The following is a 25,922-nucleotide window of genomic DNA, read 5'->3' as shown; positions in this document are numbered from 1 at the left end:
ACAAGAATGACTTAAAGATGCCTATGTCCTTTGGACCACTCAACAAAAAATTGATAGAAAGTTGGCCTCCCAAGTGACCAGCCTTCAACAATCTGTTATTTGGTTAAGAGATCAACTAGTCAGTTTACAAAAACAGGTGAAAAAAAAAAAAAAAAAAAAAACAGGTGAGACTAAAATGTGATTGGAACTATACTTCCTTTTGTATAACAGCTTTCAAATATAATAAGACACAATTCAGATGGGATAAAATTAAACAACACCTATTGAACCAAGATAATATTTCTGTAGATATTCAAGATCTACAAGATATATTAAAAGCTTTTAATAAACATCTCGATGTAATTTCTGGATCAGATTTTCTTGATACTGTTGCTGATAATCTTTCTTGTCTTAATCCCTTAAAACAGATCAATACATTTGGATATGGAATTGCTCTGGTTATGGGAGTGCTATTAATTATGTGTTTGTGTTTCTTTATAGTCTAGAGAAAAACAATCAAGAGACAATGCAGCCAACAACAGCAACTAACATTTTTCACCATTTCTTATCATTTACAAAATCAAAAGGGGGGAGATGTAGGAGACAGGAAGAATAAAAAAAAGCAGGCCCCGGCAAGGGCCGCAAAAGAAATTTACAATTATTGATAAACTGGATGCTATAAGGCATGAGACTCTTGGAACGAGTCCAGAGGGAACAGTTCATAATCTTGAAAAGAAGATATGATCCTGGGATCGGAAAACCGACCCCAGACTGTTTCTCAACCGGCGTCTGAGTCACAGGTTTTACGTATCTGGTGGAAAATCTATCGATAAAAATATTAGTCTCAGTTACTGATTTGTTATTGATTACCGTTTCCTAATCACTCAATGGTAATTAATGATCATTTTGTTCTTTGGCCCTGAAGGCCACATAAATTATAGTTTAACTCCCCACATATTCTTTCATTCACGGCTGAAAGTATAATAAAGCTGGCTTGGATTCAGTTTCAGCACCTTCACCTTGGAGCGGTGTTGGTCCCCTGATCCTCGCTTTTCTATGAATTCTTGTGTCTCATTTCTTATTCTCTTGCTGTATCGCGCTTTCAAAAACCCAGCTTATCGAGCTGGTCTCGACAATCACAGAAAGAAAAACAGGAATCAAGTAGTATTATTTTCATATCAAAATAATATACAATGTTTTAAAAATCAAATTCTATAACTGATGTATGTATGGTTTGCAATTGTATATGTATTGTGTGTGTATTTATTTGCAACTTGAAATGCTATCTTACTTAATGTTTAAAAAGGGAAAAAATTCTTTTAGGTACATCTTCGTCTAAATAGCATGTATCTTTTTCTAAATCTAACCTTTTAAAGTACTTCTCAGACTGTGAAAATTTTCTCAGGCTTTCTCACCAAATTCCTAGAATTTCTGCTATACTTCAACAATATAGCTCCCATCTTCCCTACCCTAGCATTATGATGCTGCATATTTAGAACAGGGAAAGATTTCTATAAAAACAAGTGTCTACTTCTTAAGAAAACCAGTATTGCATTGCAGGCCAATTTATGCTGGTTGTGCCTGCTGCAAATCCCTTCCCATGAAGTCCAGACACTTAACCAAAATTTTTTATTGATGAAATCCATAGCTTTATTGCCTTTGTTACTGCTCATACTGTCTTCACTTTTCTCAGCAATCCTCCCTACTATACAAATTTGTCTTACTTTCACCTTTTTTTAAAAAAATATTTCGGCAGCTTATAGCTGGTGGCATAGAAATTTCAAAACTAAAGCTTCTCTAAGAGAAATTATAAGACAGAAGACCCAATATCTTCCCCGAAACTCACCCTGCCCACCATGTTATCATACCTGTGACCTCTGGGTGCTTCAGCAGCAGGAGGAGCCCATATCTCAGCGTGGTGCTTGTTGTCTCTGTCCCAGCTCCAAACAAATCAGACACAGTTGCTATCAAGTTTTCAAAAGTAAACTCCATCTCTTGATTGTGCTTTTCCTAGGAGTTATTTGATGTAATTATCTGGTAGTTTGCCAGCATAAATAATTAAAATCAATCCAAAATAACACACCCTGTTAAAAAGCTAAACAAACCTAGACACTCGAGTGCAGTACTACAACAACTGGCAAAGTGTGTAGACTGGGCTGATGCAGTCTTGATTTCCTACTCCTCATCCCTAGCTTGCCTAAAAACTTCATTCCAAGCCTCTTTTGCAGGTGCACTGGTCAAGCAACCTACTTCTTACCAAAGAGCTTGCTGATGCCAGTTTCTCTTTCTTTCTTCATAGTCAAAACACAGATACAGAGGTAGAAGTGGTGTAGTCATCATTTTGAAACATGAGTATCTGAGCATGAAAATGAAACCTAAATACTTAAATATGCTGAAGAAAAATGGAAGGCACTTGAGTTCAATGTACTTCATGACTAGTCCTGGACTTCCCAGCATAAGAGTCTCTGTGAATCCATTCTTTTTCTTTGTAATCTATTCTAGGATGTGCTGCTATGTTAGCTTTTGCACATTTTCACCTTCTTCATGGGTCTTTAGGCAGAGTCCAGATAAAATGGTTTAAAAGGAAAAGAGAATTGCAAACTCTTGATTCTGGTTTATAACATTTTTCAAGATATGGCTCTAATTTGCTCATTTCTGTCAATAAAGTTTGTGTTTGCCTACAAATAAAAAAAAAGTTAACAGTGGTTTAAAGAAATAGTGAGTTTATTTATCGCACATAAAAGACGAAATGGGGCCAGCCACTACTGTATTCCAAGATGTGAGGCAATAGGCAGCTTGGTCGAGGAAATCAGTGCAGATGCTCAGAATAAGGAATTGACTGAATAAAGTTCTCACAAGTTGGAAGTTGGGAGAGTAAAAGCCCTTCACAAGGACAACTAAGGTGGGTTTAGAGGAGGGATATATATGACATAAAATTGGTAATAACAATGGAACAATCTGAAATACTGACTACACAGGTCACAAACATACCAAAAAATAATCATTTTTTCCTATCCAGTCCTCTAGACTAGCATTAATTTAATAAGACTCTTATAATCCCCAAGTGACCTGTGGCATGCCAATATTATGTAATCCAACACCATTAAGATAGATTTAACCCTATCACAGTTGTACCTGATAGACAAAAGTAGTTATCCCCATTGGTAACATCAACTTCACACAGTTTCTAAGTTTGTCAACTCAAAATTACTCTGAGGCCAGGGAGAGTAGAGTTCTTATAAATTGTTATTGCTATTTCTATCTGTTCAAGTGAATTTGAAGGATCAGTGGTTATGTACACATAGCCTATCAAAAGTAAGCTAGCCTATACAAAACCTTGCTGAAAGAAATTAAAGAAGACCTAAATAAATGGAAATACATTCCATGTTTATCTATTGAAAGATTTAGAATAGTTAAGATGGCATTACTCCCAAACTGACCTACAAATGCAACATGATCCATGTGAAAATGGATCAGATTCTACTAGGATGGCTAGAATCAAAAAGACAATTAGATAATCAAAAAGATAATTAGAAGCACTGTCAAATATATGAATAAACTGTAACCTTCATACACTGCTGGTGAGTATATAAAATGGTGCAGTCAATTTTATGTGTAAGTTTTCTTCTAAGAGTTTTATAACTTCAGCTCTTACATTAAGACTTTGATCTGCCACACTTCCTTTGAAGGTTAAATATAAAGTTATCATCTATCTGTGCTGTGCTCAGTTGCGTTCGACTCTTTGTGACTCCATGGACTACAGCCCACCAGGCTCCTCTGTCCTTGGAACTTCCCAGACAAGAATACAGGAGTGGATTGCCATTTCCTATTCCAGGGGATCTTCCTGACCCAGGGATTGAACTCCCATCTCCTGTGTCTCTAGCACTGGCAGGCAGATTCTTTGCCACTGTATGACCTGGGAAGCCCACCACCAACTCTATCACTAGGTATATACCCAAGAGAAATTAAAACATATGTGTATACAAAACTTGAGGGGTTTCCCCCGTGGTGCTAGTAGTAAAGAGTCCGCCTGCCATTACAGCAAGTGCAAGAGATACGGGTTCAATTCCTGGTTTGGGAAGATCCCCTAGAGGAGGCCATGGCAACCAACTCCAGTATTCTTGCCTGCAGAATCCCACGGACAGAGGAGCTGACAGGCTACAGTCCATAGGGTCGCAAAGAGTTGGACATGACTGAAGCAACTTAACAAACACACACATAACATAAAACTTGTACACAAATGTCCACAAACTCATAAAAACTGAAATAGAAGGAACCAAAATGTCCATCAACCAACAAACAGATATATAAAATGTGGTATATCCACACTGAAATGCCATTTAATCATTTAAAGGAATGAAGTACTGATGTATGCTACATCACCAATGAACCCTAAAAGCATTAAGTGAAAGAAGCTAGACACAAAAGACACATATTGTATAATTCCATTAATGCGAAATGTCCAGAATAGCAAACTTATAAAGATGGAAGGTAGATTAGTGAAGCCTAGAACTGGGGAGATTGGGGAGGAATGAGGGTGACTCCAAAAGCATAAAAGATTTCTTTTCACGGTGATAAAAATATTCAGAAATTGATTGTGGTGGTAGTTGTTCAACTCTGTGAAAATACTGAATTGTATACTGAATGTGTGAGGGATATGGTATATAAATTGTACTGAATAAAGATGCTATAAAAAAATAAATATGATAATGAAGTCCAGAGAAACAATAAGGGTTTTAAACATAGCACTGATGAAACAGCCACTGTTAAATGGAATACCAGACATCTTAGAGCCTCCTTAACCCAGGATTAGTGGAGAGACTTCATAGCATAATGAGAATCCCTCAAATTATGTGCAAAATATCAGGAACTCATATAGGTGCATCTTTCTAGGACAGTTTCCTTACTCTTAATCAGATTCTCAAATCAACTGGGCCCCAGAAAGACAAAAATCATTGCCCAAGCACCAGAGAAAGCAGAGAGCAGATTTGCTTCTTCTTCCTTCCTCCCATTTCTTTAAGCCACTCCATGTGCTTCCCTTCATTCTGTTCGAAACACATGATTTGAGCAGTCCAGTTCAAATCCATGAACAATTCTTCGAATGTCATCTTCATCAGCATCTTTGACTCCTTGCCATTTTAGCCTACTAACCAATTTCTCATTTCTGCCCAGTGCTACAAAGTGGTTGAATAAAAGAGTGATGGCCTCAGATGAAGAAATTTCTTTCTCTAGAATTAGTTTCTACAGGGCATTTTACAGCTTTTGCTGGATTCTACCTTTTCCCAGTTCAAGAACAGCTTTGCACCTACACAGATTTTTTTATGGCACCTATATTTCTCTTGCCACAGTTTCCAACTTGACCCTACCACTAATCATATTCACTATTAAGATTTACTATCTGAATTTTTCCCTCCTTGGTTGAACTTCTCAGGTAAGAAATTTGATCTTTTTACTGAGATTTCCCAGACAGTCCCTATAATTTGGCTCTCATCCTCTCTTCTAACTAAAACTAATCTTTATAGATCTCTGATAATATGACAAGATGGACAGATTGATTTTATTTCAGAATCCTCTGCATTTCCATGTTCCAGACTTTCCTCAAGCCAAAGTTCAAAGAAATTAAAAATCTCATAGCTGGTCCTTGAGGTCTATTCTTATTGTACCGGTCATTCTACAGAACTCCCAGGATAATCTTCCCCAGTAATTATTTGCATTCTACTCTTGTTTTGGTTCATACATCTACCTGATAAAAATCAAAACTTCTCATTCACGTTTACTTGAAGGACACCAACCTCCAACTCTGTATCTGTCCAGAATTATTTTTGGTTACACTCAGTTAAGGCTTCTCTCTTCTACCCACCTAGTCTCTGTTCCACAAACACCTCTGAACCTCTCATGACATCATTCTACCAATCTGAAATTCCCTCCCTGATGACTTGTTGCAAATATTTGAAGATATACATCAAGCTTCAGGACATACAGGAAACCCAAGCAGGCTAAACCCTTCCTTCTCACTCTCCCACATGCTATGTGAAATGATCACACCCACCTTCCCTTTATGGCTCAGTATTTCATATTTCTCACTTGTCTGCACTTCCATTTCACTGGAGATGTGTGTTCTCTTTCTTCTCAGCCAGCCTATTAGTACCCAACAGACAAGGTCCATGTATCCCAGTTATTTACCAGGTCAATTTTAAATCTCCCATGATGCTCAAACCAAATCCATGCACAAATAGTACCCAAAGTGCTAATCAAGCATTTCTTCTCTAACCATTAAACATCCCTAGTAAGTACATAACAAGTTAATGAACAAAAAAATTCACACAAACAGATAACCAATCTGTCATCAACATTTTACCTGTTCCATTTTGATCAGGAAACAATCAATGAAGTCCCGAGGATTGTTAATGTCCAGCGTTGCTTGATGTTCTTTTACTTTCTCCAAAACATAGCTTTTTACATAAGCAAAATTTTTAAGTACTTTGTTATGACTCCCTGGGAAATAGTCGATGAGAATGGGGAAATTGTTGCAGACCTTGAAGATTAAAAATATGTATTTATTAAATTAAAAATATATGTTGAAGACATATATACCATATGCCAAGCCCTGGTTAGAAACTGAAGTGAATGGTCTATATCTTCAGGGGGAGCTTTTTATATTGTACATATAAAATAATTCTTTATGCTGATAGAGGTATTTAGGGGAGAAAACTCTGACCAGGTGCTAAAGGTTGACAGTAATTTCCTATATTCATACAACAACTTTATGTTATTAAAGCATTTTTATGTCAATTCTCTCTTTTTCTAAATTAATTCTTCTTTATAACCTTGAAATACAGAGTAAGATGAATTACTATGATGCACATTTTATAGATGAAGACAGAGGTCAAGGAAGTTTGGAAGTTTTATCATTCCAAGCCCAATCACCTGGTCAGCTAGGATACCAACTAAAGCATCAAACACACCTGCCCTGGTCAGTGTTCCCAGTGGCATCACTGTTCACAAACTTTCTTCCTCTCTGAAAGAGATATCCTCTTTCTTCCTAAAGTAGGATATTTCTGCTAAGTAATGTGATGAGGAAATTTCTAAGTGTGATTGGCGGACAAGCCTATGCACAATGGAAACCTTCCAGTCAGAGCCTGGATGTTTACTGAGTGCTGTGGGCATGCTTTTGGGCAGTCACCAAAGTAGTTTATGGAAACTGGGTTTTGGTGGGTTAGTGGAAAAACCACTGGCCAGGGAGTCAAGAGTCTTGAGTTCCAGCTTTATATTCAGGCATTTCTTTTCTTTGTAAAATAAAGGCACAGTCACCTGTCTCAGAAGTTTACTTTATGACACTAAGGCAGGAATGTCACGTTCAAACATTCATTTAGAATAACATCAGCAAAAATGATGCAGTAGACAACTCAAAAGGCCTATCCCTCTTTTAAAAAGTGTCAGAAAATTAAGTAAATACTATCAGAATCAACTTGGCAGAACTCTAGAGCACCAAGGTTTATAGCAATCACATAAATGTTGAATCAAGGAAAAGACAACTTAAAAACAGCAGAAAAGATCTGTTATTGTTTTTTCCTTTGTCCCACCTCCTTCCTTGACAGTGGCCTTAACAAGGGCAGCTTGTGGTATGGGAGCCTGGTTCCTCATTCTGGTGGGACCAGAGCAGACTTCACTAACAAAGAACTGTGTATCTGTGTTCTAACCTGTCTGGGGCCACCGGAGGCACTGACTCAGGCACTTGTCTTTGTTTCATCTGACTTGAAACTTAGGGTAGAAACACAGTAGGGATTCTCAAAGACCTGGCAAGATTAATGAAAAACCCACAGTTGCCTGGAGCAAAAGATTACAGTTAAGGCACACAACAGAGCACCAAACTCCAGAAAGAACATCTGGGGAGGGAGTGCCTTTAAGAAATAAGGACATTCAAAAGCACCCACATATACTGAGGAATTTAGAAAGCTATACACATGCCCAGGGCTGGACACCTGCTAAGAAAAGACCTAAGAAGAGACTAAGCTTTCACCTCTGGCTGATCTCTAGGCTGAGTGCAAGTAACAAGCGAAGACCAAGACAGAGTTGAAAATAACCTGGCTGAGGGATTCCCGGGCAGCCCAGTGATAAGAGAACCCACCTGCCAATGCAAAAGTTCAGTCCCTGGGTCAGGAAGATCCCCTGGAGATGGAAATGGCAACCCACCACAGTATTCTTGGGATACTGGGAAATCCCTGGGACAAGCCAGGATACTAGGAAAAGCCTGGGAAATCCCATGGACAAAGGAGCTTCACAGGTATAGTCCATGGGATCACAAAGAGTCGGACATGACTGCGCAACTAAGCATGCAAGGACAAGTCTAGAGGAGTAATTTCCTTCCCTTTATTTCCTCCCTTTCTCCCTTTCTTCTTTCCTCCCTTCCTCTCTATCTCCATCTCCATCTCTTTGTCTCACCTTTCTTTCCTTAGGATCCTCACATCCAGTGACATTGCTATCCACAGATTCACAGATATGAAAACAAGCTATAGAGGGAGAGGAGAGGGGCAATACAAGGGCAGTGAGGGAAAAAGGGGTTTTATGGGATTATATGATATCTTGTGGGTGTAACTTCTGAAAATTGTAAAGCATTACAGAACTTAAAGAACATTTTATTCAATTTTTTAAAAAAGAAAAAAAAAGCAAAAAAAAAAAAACAAACCCAAAAAACTCTATCCAAACACTAGCTGAACATAAGCTAAAGGAACAGAAATGTCAGCAACCACACTAGACAAAAGAAAAAAAAAGAGATTGTGCCAAAACAGTTTAGAAAAGTCACTAAATAAATGAATAGCTACAGCTTGCAAAAGTCAAACAAACAGAAACTATATCAAACTAAAAAGCAAAGCAAAGAGGGGAAAATCTGATTCCCAGTTGCGACATTGTAATATCCAAAATGTTCAGTTTTCAAACATTCTCTTCACAGCTTGGTCCATACTGAATTCTGAACTTGTCAGAGAAAAGAACACAGATGACTTCTCAGGAAAAAAGGAGCCTGACCTCACCTGTATCCATGGGGAGCTCATAATCCGGAGATTTTCATTAAATTTGTCTAGCAAGTTAAGAAAATTCTGATCTCTGTAATCAAACCGATTTTGGAAAATAATGGAGCAGATCACGTTGCAGGGAGCACAGCCCAGGATGAAAGTGGGATCACAGGGTGACCCTAAAGAATTGAAAAGATTTATAAAACACTGTTATTATAAATATAAAACTGTGCTGTGGATAACAGATAATTTTAGAATCTCTGAATCAACATCTACATAGAAATTCCCTTATTGGCAAAAATTTAAGCGTGCTTAAAATACATCACTATTGCTTTTAACATGAATTAACCGTTCCATCCTTGTTTGTTTAACAGACCTTTTTTTTTTTAACTTTTTAGCTGGGCTGCACAGTTTGAGGGATCTCAGCTCACCAACTACAAACTGAACCTGGGCCCATGGCAGAGAGAGCCCAGAATCCTAACCATTCAGCCAACAAGGAACTCCCCCATCCTAGCTTGTTTAATAACTGGTTTCCAAAATCTCCATCTACTTCACTGCCTTGAGCCAAATTGCTGGTTATTTTGAAGAATGGAAAAAAATTGTAAAGGTCCGGTTAAAAACAATAATTCAAGTTATCTATCAGTACAGAATCACATCTGTCTGGTAAGCTAGACAATTAAGCACTATGTATGAAGGAAAAAATATTTAGAAACCTGGGAACCTTTTATATATAACAAATAGTTGAAGGAATGACTGGTAGGATCAGAAAAAGAAGAGATTTAAGAGAGAAAGATTATGGAAAAATTCAGGTATTTGATGGAAAAATGAGTAAAAGTAAAAGTCATCCACGCTGTATGAGAAGAAAAAGTAACACAAATAAACTACAAGTTGTAAGATTTGTTTGCCTCAAATGAAAGTAAGAATTCTTCATTTCAAACTTCAATCACAAAGCAAACAAGAAAGGTTAAAATGAAATGTCCATGTGTGTGACAACTAAAATATGACTTTTAATTTTTCCTGTCACGTCACTGGAGAGGAAGACTTACAAAGCAGATAGTTTGGAATCCAGACTGAAAATAAGACTCATTGTGTCAAGCGCTTCATAAGTCAATACAGCTAGCAGTAGGGGTGAAAAATTACCCTAAGAGTTCTAGTCCCAAATCCAATTGTTTTAAAATGTACTTGGGGTTTTATTTTTACTCACATGATGAGGTCAACAGATCAGGAGATGATAGTCATAGAGAAAATAGTTTGTTCCCAAGAGGAGGGGTACACCACAAAGGGCCACATGGGGAAGCACCAAGATTGGTCAGGAGAGAGCATGGAGCAGAGCTTTCATGGGTTTTCAAAGAAGAAATGAGCAAGGTGGGGTCAGTATGCTAACTAACCTTAGGATTGGATAGTTTGGGTAATTTCAGAGGGTTCTAGGCAGTAGGGAGAAGGCAATGGCGACCCACTCCAGTACTCTTGCCTGGAGAATCCCACGGATGGAGGAGCCTGGTAGGCTGCAGTTCATGGGGTCTCAAAGAGTCAGACACGACTGAGCAGCTTCACTTTCACTTTTCACTTTCACGCATTGGAGGAGGAAATGGCAACCCACTCCAGTGTTCTTACCTGGAGAATCCATGGACAGAGGAGCCTGGTGGACTGCCATCTTTGGGGTCGCACAGAGTTGGACATGACTGGAGTGACTTAGCAGCAGCAGCTGCAGCTAGGCAGTAGGAATGGTCCCTGGTTGTCCCATAATGCCTTGGGTTGATTTAGGGCAGGGAGAATATTGGCTTGGTGTGTGAGGGTTTCATAAAGTAGGTATCCAGAGGGTATGGGCTCTGGATGGTTGGCTTGAAAATCAAAGGCACGCTCATAGAAAAGATGTGATGCTCTATCTCAGGATTAACTGACCCCGGGAGAGGCAGTTGCTCCCCAGGTCTGCAAGCCCTCCCAAAATGTCAAAGTATCATACAATATAGAAAATACAAAACATGGGAAAGGGAAAGGGAAAGTCTCTCAGTCACGTCCAACTTTTTGCAACCCCATGGACTATACAGTCCATGGAATTCTCTAGGCCAGAATACTGGAGTGGATAGCCTTTCCCTTCTCCAGGGTATCTTCCCAACCCAGGGATCAAACCCAGGTCTCCAACACTGCAGGCAGATTCTTTACTAGTAAGGGAAAGGAGATAAATGTAAAGAGAAAGTTGAAGTTGGAAGCAACTAATAGGGAAGGCAGGCTGAAATCTAAATAAATCATTTTATAACCTCGTATTTGTGTAAATTTTAGGATTATTCTATAGCATCTATTTCTTAAAATTCATAAAACAATACTGTAACTTAGAAGCAACATTAAATAACTCAAGCTGATAATTTTAAAAGTTGTTTACAAGGCAATCACAACGGATGAGGCCTGCACTGAAGGATACCTAAGTAATTAAAACCGTAGAAAAGTATCATTACTCGCTAGAACTGTAGGCAATGAGTGTCTGAAGAAACTCAGACATCTGAGTAAGGTTGACCATACAAATACAGGCCAATTAAGTGAAAGCACATGCCTTCCAGAGGGGCATGATGAATTCATTCCCACCATGTCCACTTGACAAATATTCCCTGATGAAATGTTCTGGAATAGATAATCCACACTGACACTATGGGGGGAAAAATTGCTCTCTAACACACACAAAAAAAAATGAGACTCAAAATCTCCTACCTTCATGACCTAATGATCTGAAAACAAAAATTTCAAAACAGAATGGGATTAAATGACCTTTAATCCACACTATATGCACCCTCATGGGTGTACACACACAAGCATAGATACACAAAAGCCCTCTTGGCTCTCTCCTCTCTCTCTCTCTTCTCCATGGGAGGGTTGAAAACAATGAACCATATGAAAGATGTGGCCACCCTTGAAATGTTTCCAAGGGCGTCCCTGGAGAAGAGAGCAGTCTGCTGAGCTCAGAATAATAGAGCATAGATTTACCCACCATTGGTTTTTCTCAACTCCTCCACAAGGCAATGGGCTTCTTCTTGAACACGATCCTCAATGCTCCTCTTCCCCATCCCAAAATTCCTCAAGGTCATGAGGGAGAAGCGTCGGATCTCCCTCCATCTCTTCCCATTGCTAAAGAGGATTCCTACCAGAAAGAGAAACAGAAACTAGGAGGGAGGCACTAGAGAAGGAGGAGTGAGCTGACACTTGGCAGCCTCAGAGATGGACCAAGCTCTGCTGAGGGGGCTCTTCAAATTCCTCTTTTCCATTCTCCCCACCCCCATTAGCAATGTTGGACACGTGCACATGTACACCTACCATATCCTTTATTAACTCTTTGAGACACTGGGAGATTGCCTCTTCCAGAAAACTCTTCTCCCCGATCAATTAGGGCTTCTTTCACTGCGTCATATCCATGCAACACAACAGTGGGCCTCAAGCCAAAATACACTGTGAACACAGGGCCATAGGTGTTTGAGAGCTGAGAAATGGAAAGAAAATGTAAATATTAGCAAAAGAAGTCACAATGTGGTCTATTTTGCTCATGATTAAGACTGTTATTATCATCATATTGTTGATATTTTATTCTCCCACACATTTCTGGATCTTATACATCAGTATTAGTTTAGTCGCTGTCGTGTCCAACTCTTTGCGACCCTGTGGACTGCAGCACGCCAAGCTTCCCTGTCCATCACCAACTTCCAGAGTCCACCCAAACCTATGTCCACTGAATTGGTGATGCCATTCAACCATCTCATCCTCTGTCATCCCCTTCGCCTCTCTACTTCAATGTTTTCCCATTAAGGTCTTTTCAGATGAGTAAGTTCTTCGCATCAGGTGGCCAAAGTTTTGGAGTTTCAGCTTCAGCATCAGTCCTTCCAACAAATATTCAGGACTGATCTCCTTTAGGATGGACTGGTTGGATCTTCTTGCAGTCCAAGGGACTCTCAAGAGTCTTCTTCAACACCACAGTTCAAAAGCATCAATTCTTTGGTGCTCAGCTTTCTTTATAGTCCAACACTCACATCCATACATGACCACTGGAAAAACCATAGCTTTGACTAGACAGACCTTTGTTGGCAAAGTAGTCTCTACTTTTTAATATGCTGTCTAGGTTGGTCATGATTTTTCTTCCAAGGAGCAAGCGTCTTTTAATTTCATGGCTGCAATCACCATCTGCAGTGATTTTGGAGACCAAAAAAATAAAGTGTGTCACTGTTTCCACTGTTTCCCCAACTATTTCACATGAAGTGATGGGACCAGATGCCATGATCTTAGTTTTCTGAATGTTGAGTTTTAAACCAACTTTTTCACTCTTCTCTTTCACTTTCCTCAAAAGGCTCTTTAGTTCTTCTTCACTTTCTGTCATAAGGGTGGTGTTATCTGCATATCTGAGGTTATTGGTATTTCTCCCAGCAATCTTGATTCCAGCTTGTGCTTCATCCAGTCCAGTGTTTTTCATGACGTATTCTGCATATAAGTTAAATAAGCAGGGTGACAGTATACAGCCTTGAGGTACTCCTTTTCCTATTTGGAACCAGTCTGTTGTTCCATGTCCAGTTCTAACTGTTGCTTCTTGACCTGCATACAGACTTCTCAAGAGGCAGGTCAAGTGGTCTAGTATTCCCATCTCTTTAAGAATTTTCCACAGTTTGTTGTGATCCACACAGTCCAAGGCTTTGGCATAGTCAATAAAGCAGAAGTAAATGTTTTTCTAGAACTCTCTTGCTTTTACAATGATCCAACGGATGTTGGCAGTTTGATCTCTGGTTCCTCTGCCTTTTCTAAATCCATCTTGAACATCTGGAAGTTCACAGTTCACGTACGGCTTTAAGCCTGTCTTGGAGAATTTTGAGGATTACTTTACTAGTGTGTGAGAAGAGTGCAATTGTGCAGTAGTTTGAGCATTTTTTGGCATTGCCTTTCTTTGCGATTTGTAAGTATAATAATTCAACATCTATTCATGATAAAAAAAAAAAAAAGCACTCTCACTAAAGTGGGTATAGAGGGAACATATCTCAGCATAATAAAACAGAAGACCTAAATAGACCTTTCTCCAAAGAAGACATACAGATGGCCAACATGCAATGAAAAGATTCTTAAAATCACTAACAATTTAAAAAAAAATCACTAACAATTAGAGAAGTGAAAATTGAAACCACAATGAGGTACCACTGTGTACCATCAAAATGTCTACAAGTACTAAATACTGAAGAGGGTGTGGAGGAAAGGGAAGCCTCTTACACTGTTGGTGGGAATGTAAATTGGTGCAGCCACTAAGGAGAACAGTGTGGAAATCCCTTTAAAAACTAAAAATAAAACTACTATATAATCCAGCAATTTCACTCTTGGGTATATAACCAGATTAAAAAAAATGAAAACTCTAATTCAAAAAGATAATGCATCCCAATGTTCACAGCAGCATTACTTAAAACAGCCAAGACATAGAAGCAACCCAAGTGCCCGTTAACAGATAAATGGCATAAGTATATGTGGTATATACATACAATGGAATATTACTAAGCCATAAAAAAACAATAAAATGTTGCAGCAACATGGATGGGCCTAGAGAATATGCTTAGTGAACTAGGTCAGAAAAAGAAAAATACTACATGATATCGTTTATATAGAGAATCTTAAAAAAAACACAAATGAATCTATAGACAAATTGTAAACAGACTCACAGACACAGAAAACAAATTTGTGGGTAACCAAAATGGGTGAGAGACAAATTAGGGGTATGAGATGAACAGATTCAAACTACTATACATGAGACAGAAATGCAACACGGCTTACTGTACAGCACAAGGAAATACATTCAGTAACTTGTAACAGACCACCACAAAGATGGCGGCGCCCATCACCGATTGGGCCACAAAGCGATCACACTGCGGGGAGGCGCCAATGGAAGCCTGAGACAGGCGAGCTGCGGTACCACTGAGCACGAGGCACTGGAAGCGGATCAAGTGCAAAGCAACGTGCTTGTCCTGCGTCTGGAATCCCAGCCCGGGCGGCTGATCACCAGCAGCTCCTCACTAATGGCCCTCCAGCAGCTCTGCGGTGGCGGACAACTCGGCCTGGCCCCAGAAGCATCACCTGGTGGACTTCCTAGCGGCAGTGGGCAGCCACTTCCAGGTGGCGTGAGTTTGGCAGAGTATTTATACCAGGTGGAACCCTGGAGCAAGCGTCCTAGATACATGCTGTGGCCTTAATTACTTCAGTCGTGTCTGAGTCTTTGTGACCCCATGGGTTGCAGCCCACCAGGCTCCTCTGTCCAGGGGATTATCCCGGCAAGAATACTAGAGTGGATTGCCATGCCCTCCTCCAGGAGATCTTCCCCACACAGGGATCGAACTGGCGTCTCCTGCATCTTCTTCACTGCAGGTGGATTCTTTACCACTGAGTCACTGGGCAAGCCCCTGCATGCTGTAAAGCAAACGCCTACCAAAGGGGCCCCGAGGGCCGTGGATGGTAAGGGAAGGGGGAGTCAGTTTACATCACAGACAAGTAACAAATCCTGATTGTTTTCGTTGTCGGACACCATATTCTTAAGAATGAACTTCCGTTACTCAAAATAGGAAAAAGGGATTTCTACATTATAAAATGGCTTCAGCCATTAAGAAAAATCCTTTCAGTGGGTCAAACAAACGTATCCTTCATTCATTCTCAAGACAGACGAACTTAGATTCTTCGCTTATGTAAATCAAACCACAGAGAAGGGAGTATACTCTAGGCCTCACAGGTGAGTAATTTCATTATTTATATGTTTGTTCTGTTTGTGAAATAGTGGGATATTTTATTTCCTGATCCTTAAACGTTAAGGGCTACCACAGAGAAGTATGATTTCCAGGGATAATCTCTTTTAATAATTACTTTACATGAAAAACTAAATGCTATTTTTCCTGTTCTGTCCTTCTTTCTCTTTTTGAAGACAAAAACAATGAAAAAGAGGCAGTATAAGAAACTATGGGTACTTTTATATCGGGTGTATATCTCACTGGATTTTTTTGTTGTTTAGGAAGCTAATATAGTTCTCCTTAAAACAGGAGAAATGTTAAAGGAAGCCATAGTTGGCATTAGAAATTATGGTAGAAATATTAATAGTTTCTTTTCAAAGAAGAGAACAAAAATCAGTACTTGACTTTTCAGAAAGTGTCTTATTCAGTTTTCCAGTCCTTTTCCTGTGTTCCATAGAATTAAATGTATTCCTAACTTTGTTTTTGTTTTTGTTTGTTTGTTTGTTTTTTTGCTTAGTAAAAAAGGTAGCAACGCTTTATAAATTTATAAACATTTAGTTTTAAGTTTCAAATTCTGTCCCCAGGCAGATTGCAATTTGAGATTAACTGAAAAGTAGCCAACAAGATAGAATAGAGGACAATTATATGCGTTTGAAATATAAAAAAGGATAAAAATTTTTAGGTCAGATTTAAAGGATTTGGAATCAAGACTTTAGTTAAATTAAGCTCTACATTCACTAGACAAGTTGATCCTCTGGAAATGTTTCTAAAATCTGAAAAATCAAGGTAAGCACCCCTTTTTCCCCTGAGGATCTAGTAAAACATAAACACAAAATGGTTTACAATCAGATTTGTTCTAGAACATCTTACAGGCACCAAAGCATGGCTTTAGAGTTCAAATTCTAGGTGTTTTACTACCTGGGAATTACTTGGAGCAAGTCACTATCTTCATATGCAGAAATGGAGATGTAATAGTACTTGAGTCAATTACAAAATTCTAACAGGAAAAAAGTCAAAACTTTCACATAGTATAAGCTGTATTGCTATATTCCAAAGCATATTTAAATGTTATATGGTTTATCCAGACTTTCCTCTGGGGTTAAAGTTAGAAAGAATTCACTTGTTAACAAACTTTAATGTTGCTTCATACCAGCCATTTTATTTACATAGTAAGAACATGCAGATATCTATTATAAATGCAGAGATCATCACTGCATTTCAGAACTTCACTCAGTTTGAGGACCAACAAAAGAAGGTTTTTCTCTTTCCATACCTATCTTGCCTCTGTTTTTCTTTGTACAAGGTTTATAGTAGTAACACATGTGTTACCATAGTAAGTCACATTTTCAATTTGAAATTTATTCAGTATGCTAGAGAAAGATGCATTACAAGGCTTTTCCCTCTTACAAATTCAGAAAGCTAGAATAGAATGGTAGTCATCTGACCTACCTGAACTAAGTCATTTGCTGTTTTTCAGTTGCTTAATCATGTCCGACTCTTTGTGACCATATGGACTGCAGCACGCCAGCCTTCCCTATTCATCACTATCTCCTGGAGTTTGCTCAAACTCATGTCCATTGAGTTGGTGATGCCATTCAACCACCTCATCCTCTATGTCCCCTTCTCCTCATGCTCTTAATCTTTCCCAGCATTAGGGTCTTTTCCAATGAGTTGGCTCTTTGCAAGGTGGCCAAAGTATTGGAGCTTCAGCTTCAGCATCAGTCCTTCCAATGAATATTCATTGGAAGTAAGTCATGGATGGCTATAATTTCAAAATTTATGTTTGATGATGGCAGAGTAATTTCAAAGTGTGCTAACAAACATTTTGGAAGCAGGTATTCTATGAAGATGGTACTACTTACTGACAGATTCAAAGTTGTACCATATCAGACTGAATCCGGTTTTTTCTGTTTGAGATCAGTTGCTGAGCCTATTGTTTCTTAGTAAATGGGTATATTTAGATAAATGTAGCAGACACAGTCATATTGTCTTGCCAGTAGTCCTTCATAAATGTTACAACTTTAAAATTTTTAATATCTACAATATACAATTTATCTTAAATTTATGATGTAAGTCATGTCAGGAACCACCGGGGGATTTTAGTAAAATGTGTATGTTCTAAACCTCAGTCCCGACCCCGTGAAAACCTTTAGGGATATGTGTATGTGTGTCCGGATGTTTTTCTTAAAATAATAAAGGTCCATCATTATTTTCATTTAAAAATACTTTGTAACAAGTATACTATCAAGGGAGAAACAGACCACCAGCCCAGGTTGGATGCACAAGACAAGTGCTCAGGGCTGGTGCACTGGGAAGACCCAGAGGGATGGGATGGGGAGGGAGGCGGGAAGTGGGATCGGGATGGGGAACACATGTAAATCCATGGCTGATTCATGTCAATGTATGGCAAAAACCACTACAATATTGTAAAGTAATTAGCCTCCAACTAATAAAAATAAATGAAAAATAAATAAATAAAAGGGGAAAAAAGTGGTGCATGTATCTTTTTGAACTATAGTTTTTCTGGGTGTATGTCCAGGAGTGATTTGCTGGATCATATGGTAATTCTATTTTTAGTTTTCTGAGAACCCTCCATACTGTTTTCCATAGTGGCTGCACTAGTTTACATTCCTACCAACAGTGTAGGAGTGTTCTCTTTTCTGTACATCCTCTCCAACATTTGTTATTTGTAGACTTTTTATTACTTAGGCCATTTGGACCAGTGTGAGGTGATATCTCACTGTAGTCTTGAGTCTCACTCAGGACTACATTTCTCTAACAGTGATGTTGAGCATCTTTTCATGTGTCTATGGCCATCTGTATGTCTTCTTTGGAGAAATTTTTACTAAAGAGAAGGCCCAAATTTCAACACTGCTTAGTCAGCCTCTAGTGCCTAAGACATTTATTGGTAACCCCTATGCCGACCTCAGAACCAATATACAACTGACTGCCTCCAGATCACTTGTAAAGCTCATCCCATGGGAATTCTGACTCAGCAGTAATAAATACTAGAAATCTACATGTTTAAAAACCACCCTCAGTGATTCAAATGCCCAGCCCAGTTTAAGATCCGCTGCTGTTACTGACAGGAAGCAAGCAAGCATCACAGAGTCAGTGCCAGGACACGCAGCAGCTCATGGAAGAACAATTACTTTCATCTAGCATCATGTCTTGCAGACAGCAGCTTTGTGCAGAATCCAAAAGGATTTTGTTACCACCCAGCTGGCTCTGAATAATGACTTTTTTCTTTCATTCACTCATACTTGTCCTGATCCCAAGCTATTTCCTTAACATCAGGCATAGTTTGCTTCTTCACAGACATTAAATTTTCATGGTTGTTCTGAACAAAACACGCAGTTTATATAATAGATGACTTCTTGAATGACATCTCTAATCACAAAACACTTCCCTTATCACTTACCTTCAGCCAAAAATCATAGCAAATGTGGTGAAACAAAGAAGAGAAGCAATACTCCAATCTTTTGCCACATTATCATTTTGATTCAGTTATACAGAGACCTAAATGTTTCTCTACTCAAGAAATGCTTTCCACTCTTCTTGACAATGACAGACAAAAAGTAATATTCCATGGGAGTATTTGCTTTAAAATGACATATTTTAGTAATTTTAAGATACTGTAATGTATTTTAATATATATTTTTTAAAGTAGATGTTCACTTACCCTTTGCAAACCACTGGAGGAACATAAAACCTACTTACATTGCTTAAGGATTTGCCAATGTCCTTAACATCTAACTGTAGGATGTTTCCAAGAATCGGGAGAGGAGTGGGGCCCGGCGGGAGCTTCCCTTTCCCAGAGCTCTGTTTCCAGAGTGACAGGAGAAGCAGAGAGCAGAGACAGAGCACCAGGGCCACAGCCAGATCCATTGACACTGTCTCTTCTCACTCAGACGGCTGTGAGCCTGAAATCTAAAGTTTTTATAACAGTCCCCGCCAATTCAACCTGTGCCTGTAACTCAGAAAGTGAACAGTCAGCTAGGTCTACTTTAATCTCTCTTTTGAAGGGACTTTAGCCCTGCAATAAAGATTAAAATATGGTACTGTTTGTTTGCTCTTGCCATTTTTTTAATGACCCATCTGAGCATTCCAGTTTAACAAGTCAGGGGTGGAACAACCTGGTGAGTTTTCTTTAAACACTCCAGGGGGTTGACAACTAGTGAACTAATAAATGATTTAATCAAAAAGTTGCTCAACATTCTGGATTGTCTGATTAGTAACCAGTTGAGAATTTATGACTTTGAGGTCAAACCTTGTATATTACAAGATGCTTATCCTTTAATGTTTTATCAAATACTAGTATACTTTGTCCTTGAAAATGAAAGCCTTTTGAAATATTTTACTGTACCCTACTAACATTATAGCTTCTTAAACAAAAACCAGGTAATATAACTCATACATCTTGAAGGTCTAAACATGTATCAAGTTCTTAGCTAAAAGTAAATTTACACATTTTACCATTAAATTCTCCTCCTCCTCCCCTCAAAAATATCACTAGAAGAAAAAAATTTTAATTTTTCTTTTTCAAATGGGGAAAGGGAAATTATTCATAGAGAACAGGAGATGTGTCCAGAGTCCCACAGCTAATAAATGACAAAGCTGTTATTTGAACCAGTTTTAATCTTTATTTTCTTGGGCTCCAAAATCACTGCAGATGGTGACTGAGGCCATGAAATTAAAAGACAGCTAGTCGTTGGAAGAAAAGCTATGACCAACCTAGACAGCATATTAAAAAGCAGAGACCTCACTTTGCCAACAAAGGTCCATCTAATCAAAACTATGGTTTTTCCAATAGTCATGTATGGATGTGAGAGTTGGACTATAAAGAAAACTGAGTGCCGAAGAATGGATGCTTTTGAACTGTGGTGTTGGAGAAGACTCTTTAGAGTCCCTTGGACTGCAAGGAGATCCAACCAGTCCATCCTAAAGGAAATCAGTCCTGAATGTTCATTGGAAGGACTGATGCTGAAGCTGAAACTCCAATACTTTCACCACCAGATGTGAAGAACTGCCTCCTTGGAAAAGACCCTGATGTTGGGAAAGATTGAGGGCAGGAGGAGAAGGGGATGACAGAGGATGAGATGGTTGGATGGCATCACCAACTCAATGGACATGAGTTTGAGTAAGCTCCAGGAGTTGGTGATGGACAGGGAAGCCTGGTGTGCTGCAATCCATGGGGTCGCAAAGAGTCAGACACGACTGAGTGACTGAACTGAACTGAACTGGTATTTGAACTAATAGTCCTCTAATGCCCATTGTGGTACACCGTGGTTTACACCACGGCTGCCTCAAAAATAATTTTAAGAAAATAAAAACCAAAGCCCCTAAACATTAGTTTCTCCGAACGCATACCCCAGTGGGTGTTCATAGAATAACAAGCTCACACTAAATAGATGCTCCTTATTTGATGCAAAGATCAAAGGATCGTGGTGTCTCAAGAGAAGACATAAAAGATAGGAATTTGCCCTTCTCCATCACTACCAAGGTGAAACTTGCTCAGGTACTAAGGAAAAGCAGTCCCAGAAAATTGAGGGGTCAAGCCTTGAGAAAACTTGACTTCCCCCACCTCTCAGTCACCTCCAGGTACAGGGGCTTCGGTTGCGTTCTTTGTTCTGTCATTGTCAGACATGATGGAATGAAGTACACACCGCAAGAAAGGGAGATTTTAGATAGAACAAAAAGGTGTGGATTCAGTGGAAGATGGAAGACAAAGACTTCATTGAACAACTCATAGCCCAGAACCATCTCAACACGCACAACTGAACAGGAAATAACATTTAGTGGTCATGAAGTTCTATATGTGACTGGAATCTTGTGTATTACTACATCACTAACAGTAATGATTGTACAAAGACATTCATAAGATCATCATATTTGTTTTTTTATTGAAGTATAGTTGATGTACAATTTAGTGACGTGCAGCTTTTCAAGGTTATACTTCATTTATAGTTATAAAAATTGGTTATATCCCCTGGGTTGCACAACACGTCCTTGTAGCTTATTTGATACATAGTAGTTTGTGCCTCTTAACCCCACGTTCTCATATTACTGCTTCCTCCCTTCCCTCTCCTCACTACTGGTAACCACTAGTCTGTTCTATCTGAGTCTGTTTCTTTTGTTATGTCCACTTGTATAGAAGCATGTACTTTCCAATAGGATTTTAAGCTGTTTTTGAGGGAAGCTTCAGCAAGAGTCCATAGTTCATCGGACATCCTCAGAGAAAAGGAAAATAGTCACTCTGTAAGCAGCTCTTATATTTTTGTATAAAGTGTTCTGGTTTTCAGAGTCTAAAACCCATTCTGCTAAACTTCTTTACTGCTGTGCTTTCTTTGTATTTCCTTTCCAGTTTCTAACTTTTTTAAGCTACATTATTGTTTACTTGTGACATGCTTGTACTAAGTGTTAAGTAATAAATGGTATGGATTTTCTTTTTTTGTTTATTCTGTTTGGCTTTTATTTTGGTTATGCTGGGTCTTTGTTGTGGCAGGCGGGCTTCTCTACTTGTGGTGCTCAGGTCTCCTGCATTGCAGGCAGATTCTTTACCATCTGAGCCACCAGGGAAGCCCTTTAGTTAATTGGCTGGGCTGTGTCTTCACTGTGGCAGGCAGGCTTCTCTACTTGTGGTGCGCCGACTTAGTTTCCCGGCAGCCTGTGGGATCTTAGTTCCCCAACCACAAGTGGAACCTGCGCCCCCTGCATTGGAAGGTAAATTCTTAACCACCAGGGGAGCCCTTGAATTTTCTTCACTGAATAATCTCTATTCTACATATCGTTAGTGTATCCGTTGTTAGTATTGTTGAAGTAGTGTGCAATGTTGTTTATTTTAAAGATTCTAAAAGATTATTTAGGAGCGTTCGCAAAATTTCCAAACAGTTGTTTTCTTTGCTTTACACTTTGTTTTTAATTTTCCTGAAATGGAATTATAGGAAGTGATCTTCATTATGCTCTTTTAACTCTTTTCAAGTTGAGGATCTTTTATAGTCCAACATGGTGAATTTTTATTAATGTTATATGTGCTCAGTCATGTCTGACTCTTTGCAGCCCCACAGACTGTAGCCCACCAGACTCCTCCGCCCATGGGATTCTCCAGGCAAGAATACTGGAGTGTGGTGCCATTTCTTACTCCAGAGGATCTTCCCGACCCTTGATCAAACCCTTGCATCTTCTGCTTTGGCAGGTGGATACTTTACCACTAGTACCACCTCAGATGCCCCTGTGTTACACGGTCATCTGTTATTAGCATTTGTTCCAGATTTTTTTATTACATCACTCTCCATTCTATGTCGACCAGTTTTAACTGCCTGAGGAGTCAGCAGAACGTGATGTGTGAATCTCCAGAGTTGGCCCAGGATGGCTTTCTCCTCCCTCCATTCATTCAAATGCTTATTCATGTATCTCTCACAAACATGCCCGGAGCTCTGGGCTCTTCGTCCTGGTCAGGCCCTGCCCTGGGCACTGAACACAGGGGCAAGTGAACACAGTTGTTAAAGGAAGGGTGTGACCCCACACTGGCAATGGAAAGAGGATCTTCCCAGGCTGAGAGTACAGCAGGCCCAGGGGGTTGGATGGACCTGCTGGGGCTGCAGAGGGAACAGTTTTAAGTCAAGGAAAGGAAACGCCGAGGTGGGGTGGAAGGCGTGTGCATTTTTTTATTGCTGTGATGCTGCTCATCAGCCCTCTGCATGGTCTGAGCCAGTTACCTGTCACAGGAGTGACACTGGACAGAAACCAGCTCAGCTATCCCCACAGTGTGGAGTGGTTCAGCAGGCCGTGGGAGCATCTGTAGGGGCCTCTGCTTCAGGAGCCACTATGGAGGAACCACATCCTGGCAGGGGGGTGTAATTGTAGCGATTGTGGCAAATGCTAAAGAGTTTTCTGGTGGAACCCACCAACAGTGAGACACACAGTCTCGCTGTCCCTGGATGTCACTGGGAGATGGTGGAGTGCGCTGTGACAGTTCAGGTGTTCACAGCTCACTTCATTTTAGGCAGAATTTTCCAGGCAGTGAAAGAATGGCTTTCTCTGCGGAGAGACAAGGAATCTGCCAGTAGCCCTTCAGCATGAGTGGTTGTAGCAAAGTGTTTGATGTTTCCTTCTGTGAGGGAAGAGGATGCAAATGCAGAAGTACCTTATGAGCTGGATACCTTTAACTCTGCGATGAGGAACGTCATATGCATTGTAGTAAAACACGGGGAGAGGGGGGAAATCCTCAATATTCAGACCGATAACAGTTGATTCTGTTCCTGCAACAACAAAGGATCCAGCCTCTGGGAGATGGAACCAATAACATCATACAAAGTGGAAGAGGCTAAACCACAATTAAAATTACTGTTGGCGACTGGGTCAGGGTCACCACTGTGAGCTCTTGGGCCTGAGTGTAGAGTCCAAGAGTGTCCCTGCAGGATGCTGACTCAGGATCAAAGTCCTGACCACTTCCCTGGAGGAAGTGGACGTAGGTGATAACCTGGAGTCAGAGGATGGAGAGGATGTTGTCCACCTGGAAGGGTCCAGGTTGACACAGCAGGATGCTCCAAAGTCACATGTATATTCAGACATTCAAAATAGCAGGAATAATTCATCCGACACCCACATGGCCAAAAAAGAGACGAAAATGCCCACCTGACAGATCATCACGAAGCTGTTCAGACTGAAATATCAAATGGGCTGATCAGCATCCTAAGGAGGGAGGAAATGAAGTGACAGAGCCTTGTCAACAGAAACAAGAAGAGCATCTCAGAATGGCCTGTTGCTGAAGATGGTCCTTAGCGGCAACAAGTGGGAAGTTCTGAAGGAGATGACCTGATAAAGTGTGAGAATGATGAGCTAAGGGCCTACAGAAGGGCTTCCCTGGTGGCTCAGTGGTAAAGAATCCACCTGCCAACGCAGGAGACACTAGTTTTATCCCTGGTCCAGGAAGATGCCACATGCAGATGAGCAACTAAGCCTATGCACCGCAATTGAGCCTGTTCTCTAGAGCCCGGGAGCAACAACTACTGAAGCCACATGCCCTAGAGCCTGTGCTCCACGACAAGAGAAGCGCCTACAACGGGAAGCCTGAGCCCTGCAACTAGAGAGTGGCCTCTGCTCGCCACAACTAAAGAAAAGCCCGTGCAGCAACAAAGACCCAGCACAGCCAAAAATAAATAATTTTTTTTTAAAAGATCTACAGAAAACAAAGGTCTCAAAAAAAAAAAAAAAAAGCTGGCAGGATCCATTTCTTCTTCACACAGAAGGCTGTTTGTGGAACCAAAACCTCATGAGAGTTTGAGAGGGAACTGAATGAAACGTCATCATCTACAGAGAAGAGATTAAAGACCTGAGACAAGGAAAAGCCCTGTGATTAAACTGGAACTTCTAGAAGTGGTTCCTCAGATGTCTGTTGAGCCCTAAGGAGATTTGGAAAGGACCACTTGCTCCCCAACCCCCGTGCAGGGTGCTGCCTCCTTCTCCTCAGACCCCCGACTCGCCCTGTGCCAGGCTGACCTTGCCATGTGCCAGGCTGACCCCGCCCTGCCGCTCCGATCCCCAACCCATGTTTCCTGTGAGTCTATCAGGGAGCTCCTAGCAAGAGGATGTTTACGACCAGTCCAGGAAGCCTGCATATACCCCTGTGAATCAGATCCCGTCAAGGGGGCTTTGCCCACCTTTTTGTCCATCACGTCCTGGCATTTTTCCCTGGACAACTCCTTTCTAAAATTTGAAGTGTATTACCTGTGTCTTCCACCATGACACTTGTTGTAAAAATCCTAATGTACCAGTAAGACGTCTATGTCGCTGAGTTTCCTATCTTCCTCAAACTATTGTGGAACTATGTGTGTATTTATTTTTAAAATACATAACTCATTTGTGGCAAGTGGTTTTGCTTCCTTTCATCTTGATATTAATGTTTCAGGATTGATTCAATATAAGATATTACACTGCATTATTCATTACATCATACATCTGGAAACAACCAGTAGTAGATGTTTCTTTGATGAGTCAGTTGATTTTTGTTTAAACACTACAGTTTAATCCACAAAGACATTTGAAATTTTATTTTATTTATTTTTTTTTCTAGAAACAATTTTTGATAGAAAGAGGATTAAAAACATGATTAAGAAAGTAGACATTTTGGGAGGGAGGGGTAGGGAGTTTGGGATCGACATAAACACAATGTTGTGTTTTATTTTATTTTTTCATTTTTTTCAGTTTT

At 39.9% G+C, this 25,922-nt stretch overlaps 1 protein-coding gene across 3 annotated transcripts in view; it reads right to left on the bottom strand.

The window, feature by feature from the left end:
* The window catches only part of LOC133070266 (cytochrome P450 2C18-like), a 41,508-nt gene extending 21,819 nt beyond the window's left edge, over positions 1-19,689 (bottom strand). Inside the window, exons 1-6 of one of the 3 annotated variants that reach the window (XM_061162223.1) lie at positions 19,433-19,689; positions 12,294-12,456; positions 11,971-12,120; positions 9,009-9,169; positions 6,338-6,514; positions 1,848-1,989 (exon numbers count right to left, since the gene is read on the bottom strand). In XM_061162223.1, the coding sequence (XP_061018206.1) occupies positions 1,848-1,989; positions 6,338-6,514; positions 9,009-9,169; positions 11,971-12,120; positions 12,294-12,456; positions 19,433-19,600 (961 nt within the window). In that variant the 5' untranslated portion in view covers positions 19,601-19,689. The remainder of the gene's footprint in view (positions 1-1,847; positions 1,990-6,337; positions 6,515-9,008; positions 9,170-11,970; positions 12,121-12,293; positions 12,457-19,432) is intronic. The other 2 variants (XM_061162221.1, XM_061162222.1) reach the window with 2 other exon arrangements.
* Between the last annotated feature and the right edge of the window lie 6,233 nt (positions 19,690-25,922).

The sequence above is a fragment of the Dama dama genome, chromosome 15 (genome assembly GCF_033118175.1).
Source record: "Dama dama isolate Ldn47 chromosome 15, ASM3311817v1, whole genome shotgun sequence".
Classification (NCBI taxonomy): Eukaryota; Metazoa; Chordata; class Mammalia; order Artiodactyla; family Cervidae; genus Dama; species Dama dama.
Note: the sequence above shows the minus strand (reverse complement) of the source record. Positions and strands in the feature narration are given on the sequence as shown.